Below are 5,623 nucleotides of genomic sequence, written 5' to 3' on the forward strand. Positions count from 1 at the left end.
AATCGTTCTTCTTCATTATTCATTGAACATCAAGAAAAGACCAGTTTTCTCTGTTTGTTAGTTTAATGTTCAGTCATTTGTTTCTCAGTTTGCACAACTTTTTTAGAATGACAACTGCCTTTTTCAGTAATTATTACTATATAGTGTCAAAAAACGTCCTACATTATGGGACGGAGGGAGTACCAAGTATTTAGTGTTCATTCTTTTAAAAGTATGAATGTAGGTCTGGAGACTGCTAGATAGCTAAACTAGCTTCTTTTCCTCAGGTTTTCTTAATACTCCCCTTCGGTATCTTACTCTTGCTTTGACTTTATTTTTCTTTCCCGATAGTTTTCAGTACCTTAAATTTTTACCTGGATGCCATTGAGGAAAGAAAATGAGTGTTGCAATACTCTTTTACGGAAACTCCAGACCTTGATTAAATGGCAATCTATGATGTGGAAGAGGAGAGCAAAATTAATTGGTGCAAACTTGCTGAAGAGAGTAGCATATTCTTTTATACTGTGTCATTTTTTTATTCTAGAAGAAACACCATCGGGTTTTCTTCATTCGATTTCTTCAGACCCTCAGTGCTGCCTTTCTCTTTGCATTTTTTATCATACATTTTCCGATTCAAAATGAATCAAACCATTGTATAAGCCCTGATATTACAGCAAATTTTCATTTTTGTACTTGGATTTTTCTTTTTGTGATATTTTTGTCCTTTACCACTTGACTTTAACTTCAGTCCTTTTTTGCATTAACATGTTCAGTTTTGTGTGTGTATGTTTTAACTGTTATTATTAGTCATTTAAGGACTATATAACTTTAAAAAAAGTGCACAGATGCCATGCACAGTGTGCAAAACCTCATGGGCAAATAAGTATGCAACCAGCAAACCATATGCTGTTTTTCTAGTACAGGGATTCAGAACATCATCGGTAGCAATCTATGGGCATCCTCATTTTTCCCATTTAGTTCCATGTTTTTTGTAGTTCTCACCCATGTCTTTTTTCATCCTTTTTATTTTTTATTTTCTATCAAATCATCCCATGCTATGAGAGGGATTTCATGGATGTCGCGCTGCCGAAAGTATGTGCTTTCAAGCAACAGAGAGACACACATATGTCGTCAAGCTCAATAAAGGACCAGCAAAGAGAGCTTCAAGAGGACTGAGTATGACACCTCACTCGACGGCCCCATATTCTTCAAGCAAGGATGGAAGAAGTTCCTCACAAGAACATGGCTTGGAGTCAGCACAGATGTACTACTTACATTCAAGACCATCCCCATAACGGAGTCAATTGCAAGAAACCACCACATTTGCAGTTAGGTTTGCAGGAAACCACCAACTCGTTAATCCATCGCAAAAAACACCGAAAAATTTGTTAAATCGTTGCAAAAAGCACTGATCGGGTGATTTAGCCCATTTGATCACTTTCTGACAAGTAAGACAGGATAGTAACAAGCCGACTTGGCAAAGAATTGACACAAACACTCCTGGAATCCAAAACAAAAAGCAATCAACCCCCCTATGGACAACTACCAGGGAGCTCCTCCATGCCGCGCACTCTCTCTTCATCCCCTTCTTGTTGCTGCTCGCCGCAGTTCGTCGCCTCCCGCCCGACCTGCAGCGCCTCCGCCCTTGCCTCCCTTGCAGCCCCATCGGACGACCACCTCCGCCACTTGCCTCAAGACGTCCGCCGTCCTATACGACCACAACCCGGTTTGCCAACCACCATGGCCGCCTGCGCCGGTGACCCTGCCTGCAGCCTCCCATGGCGCCCCTCGCTGGAGGTCAACGACAAGCTCACGGGGCGTGCTGCTTCTCGTCCTTGCCCAGGAGCGACGACGTCCGCTCCATGGACTGGCCGCAGAGGTCGGGCAGCCGAGGCCACTCGGATCCTGGCGGCGCACGCAATCGTAAGGTAGGAGAAGGGCGTGGCGGCTCAGGGCGTCCGGTTCATCGCGCATGAGGAGGAACTGCTGCGGTAAAAAGCCTGCTGGCAGAGGGACGACACCTCGCCGGAGGTCAGGGGCGCGAGCTCTACCGGAGGTCCTGGCCGGCATCGTGGACGACGCATGGCGTGGAGGAGGAGAAAAGGCGTGGCTGGCGGTGGGCTTTCGGCCGCGGCGACAGGAGCCGGTGGGGGCGGCGCGGTCGGGTGCAAGGGGTGGCGGCTGTAGCCTCCTCCCGATCGGATCCAGAGAAGGGGATCAAGAGCAGGGGGTTGATTGCTTTCTATTTTTGGATCCAGAGGTGTGTATGTAATTATTTTGCCAACTCAGCTCCTTACAAATTGGCCCTACCTGTCAAAAAGTGATTAAATGGGCCAAATCATCCGATCAGTGCTTTTTGCAACGAGTTAACAGATTTTCCAGTGTTTTTTGCAACGGATTAGCGAGTTGGTGGTTTCCTGCAAACTTAGCCGCAAATGTGGTGATTTCTTGCAATTGACTCCCCATGACGAGCTGGCAATGATACTCGTCCTTCATGTTTTCTGAGAGGTTGAAGATGATGTTCGACAAGTTTTGGGCATTGATGAGTTTTTCTAGTCACTCTTCATGTCCTCTGAGAGGTTGAAGATGATGTTCGACGAGCTCTGGTGGTTTTTCTAATCGTTTCTTAGGTTTTTGTAACTGAAGACATTGCATGTGTGTGCATGCTTGCACATGACTAGAAGCCGCTGGAAGCATTTTATAATTTTCTGTCAACCTTAGTAATGATTATCAGTGTTGAAGTTGTTAGTGTTCTTTTTCTTATTATTTTCTTGGTTCTCTGTTTTAGGCTGCTGTGCCTAGCTATTAGTTGCCCCTATAGCTTGAGTGTTCTTCTACAACAAATCTGAGGAGGTTTTGTTCTCTTCTATATATTGTTGGTTCTTTAGACAATTTGTAATATCTCTCATTTGAGTGTTTGTGTGCAGGAGATAATCCGCCTTTCACTGGTTAGTGTTCAGTTCATTGACACACTTTTCAAGGGAGCAGAAGGTACCTAATTCACTTATTTTTGGACATACTTCCATTTTTGAAGGGCTCAAGGAAAAGTTTGTTTTACTTAAAAAAATTGTGTTAAACAATAGAGGGAGATGAAATTACACTATTTCTTTCTTCAGTTTCCTAGAAGAAAATCATCTACTGTAGTTACCAGGCTTGTATCCATCATTACTCATGTGTCTGCTTTTGTGTGGCTTGTAGCAACTTGAACCTCCTTTTACTTTAAGAATATTCAGTTTATTACCAGTTTGACAGTGGTCTTCAGTTTGTTTTAGCAGGAACTGGTGCAGAGTTTCATGGGAAGTTTTTCCTTGTTGTTTTTGTTACTGTGCTGGGTGCTAACGGGTTCGCAAGCCGCGCGTTAGGGGCAGGCTTTGGCTGGTGTAAAAACAATCCTTTCAGGCTTCATTCGGTTTGGAGGATTTTCATAGAAAAAATATAGAAACAAATATTCTAGAGGAAATTTTTCTATAGATGCATTCGGTTTGTAGGAAAGGCGTACGGGAATATCGTAGGAATACTACTCATTTTCTGTGTTTTTGGAGGAAACTAGACATCCACTCAAAACTCATTTTACGCGTAGGAACGAGGCAAATCAATTCCTTAAGATGGCAAGTGCCATCCTATTAAATTCCTATACTAGTCATAATTCCTAGGTTTTAGTTTCCTCCAAACCGAATGAGCCCTGCAAAAGGGGAGAGGGGATTCGACCTGAATCAAAATGAAAGAAAACCATCTTTTCTCAGGCTGAACCGGGATTGAAAAATACTTACAAGACACGTGTCAAAATTGGACTGGACAAAAAAGGCAACCTAAACCAAATCGAAAAGCAGATGTCTGGAAAATAGACACTCCCAAAATATATCATTGAGTTATTTTTTATCCAAAGTTTTTCTACATGGTCCGTTATATGCACCACAAAAAAATTTCATGACTGTCATTTCATGGGTTGAGAGTTTGCCGAAGTCCACTTTGAACATACCTTCCGTGAGGCCAATTCCGTTGCACATGAGTCGGCAAATATGGCTAAAACTATGTGCTCAACTGGTTGGTTAGATTCCCCACCCCCTAGCATTGTACCTCTCTTTATTAAGGATGTAAATTTGATTGGTAATGAATAAAAAGGTATTTTAGTCGTGAGAAGAAATGTTATCATAAAATATCTTAGCTAATTACTGGACTGTTGATTACCGCAATAGCTATTGATAAGTTGCCTGTTTTTAAAATTTAGGCCACTCAATTCGAGAGAGTAGGAGATGCACTGAGACTGAAGACAGTGGCCCTACAGTGAGGCCTCGAACATGAGCGACCCGGAGCCTGTGACAACACGACAATGGTGTCGTGTGTGGAGAGGAGGTAGAGGTTGACGGTTCAGGTACGGGTGGGGTTGCCATCATTAGAGAAGAACACGAGCTGAAGAGATTTAAAGGGACAACCAGGGTGGATGCACGGCGGCGGGCGGAGGCCAGTGGAGGGCGAGGCGGCAGGCGGCTCGGACGGCGGTAGATCTGACGGATACAAGACAAGATCAACCATTTGATTTAGATCCAGACTCAAAATTGACTTGCTCCAAATGTTTTCTCAAGCAACTTCTGGATAGTCGGTCCCTAAGATTATATTAATCTTGGATTTGTCAGCCTAGTTCTAAGTTACCCCATATACACTAAGGGTGATCAAGCCATAGAATTTTCATTTGAATTTAGTTATTCTTAAAAATATGTTTTCCTATAATATAGTATAGTTTAGAGGAAAATATCAGGGTGTCCATGCAATTGTTGATAAGACGGTCTTTTATTCTGAACTGACACAATACTCGTGCGTTGCTACGGAACCATAGAAAGATGATGAGATACTACTAGCCCGGAGATCATTAAAAGATGATGGTGCCTTACTACTACTGCATAGTTTATGATTAAAAAGAGGGTGTAAAATAACGAAATTTCATGTTGTACCTTGATGATTTTTAAGTCACCATTGTAGGTCCTTTTGCAAGTTTTACAGTGAGATAACATTTTAATTTTAAAACATAGGAGAATGGGCATGAGTAATTTAAATGCACAAGATCGTGGATTCGGTAGAAGGACAACGTCTATGACCACATTAAATTTGCAATGCGTTCGATGTCTTATGCTATGCTATAGAACTGGAAGAGTTGGGCGGGCAAAGAAATTAAACTCAAATGATTTTGAATTGGAGTTCTATGCGTTTATAATATGTGTTTTTATGAGAGTATTGTTCTCGTATTACAAATATAAGATTTTGAACCAGATGTATATAGACATGTGTTTGTGTGTTTGTTCACTCATTTCAGTCCCGAAGTAGTACATATTGAAATATCAAAACATCTTATATTTGTGAGCGGAGGGAGTAATAAATGTGTTGCATCCTCCTAGAATTACGGTGAAAAAAATGAAAAAAATAGAACCTACCTAGGAAATTATTGTCTAGAAACTTGGTTTCGAAAATTCGAGGATGAGAGAGAGGGAGACAGAGAGAGAGAGTTTTCTTTGATCTACTTTATAAGAGGTGGTCGGTGAACCGGGGTCAGCGTGGTGGGGTGTGCATCGGCGTCGTAGGCCACATCAACGTCTGTGTCAGTCCGCGGTGTCAGGGTTGACGGTGGTCGGTGTGGGGGTCGTCGTCAGGA

The 5,623-nt window shown here is 42.5% G+C and overlaps 1 protein-coding gene across 2 annotated transcripts; it reads left to right on the forward strand.

The window, feature by feature from the left end:
- The first annotated feature begins 1,292 nt into the window (after positions 1-1,292).
- Positions 1,293-4,892, forward strand: LOC125517296 (uncharacterized). Of its 2 annotated transcripts, none has more exons than XR_007287538.2 (3): positions 1,293-2,832; positions 2,907-2,970; positions 4,208-4,892. XR_007287538.2 is itself a non-coding variant. In XM_048682487.2 (3 exons), exons 1-3 carry the CDS (start codon positions 1,952-1,954, stop codon positions 4,279-4,281), a joined length of 426 nt encoding a protein of 141 aa, XP_048538444.1. In that variant the 5' UTR covers positions 1,302-1,951; the 3' UTR covers positions 4,282-4,832. The 2 variants fall into 2 exon arrangements, 1 of the variants encoding a protein (XP_048538444.1); XM_048682487.2 differs by having other exon boundaries at positions 1,302-2,239; positions 4,208-4,832.
- The last annotated feature ends 731 nt before the right edge of the window (positions 4,893-5,623 follow it).

This window comes from Triticum urartu, chromosome 6A (assembly GCF_056163025.1).
Source record: "Triticum urartu cultivar PI428250 chromosome 6A, HENAU_Tu73, whole genome shotgun sequence".
NCBI lineage: Eukaryota > Viridiplantae > Streptophyta > Magnoliopsida > Poales > Poaceae > Triticum > Triticum urartu.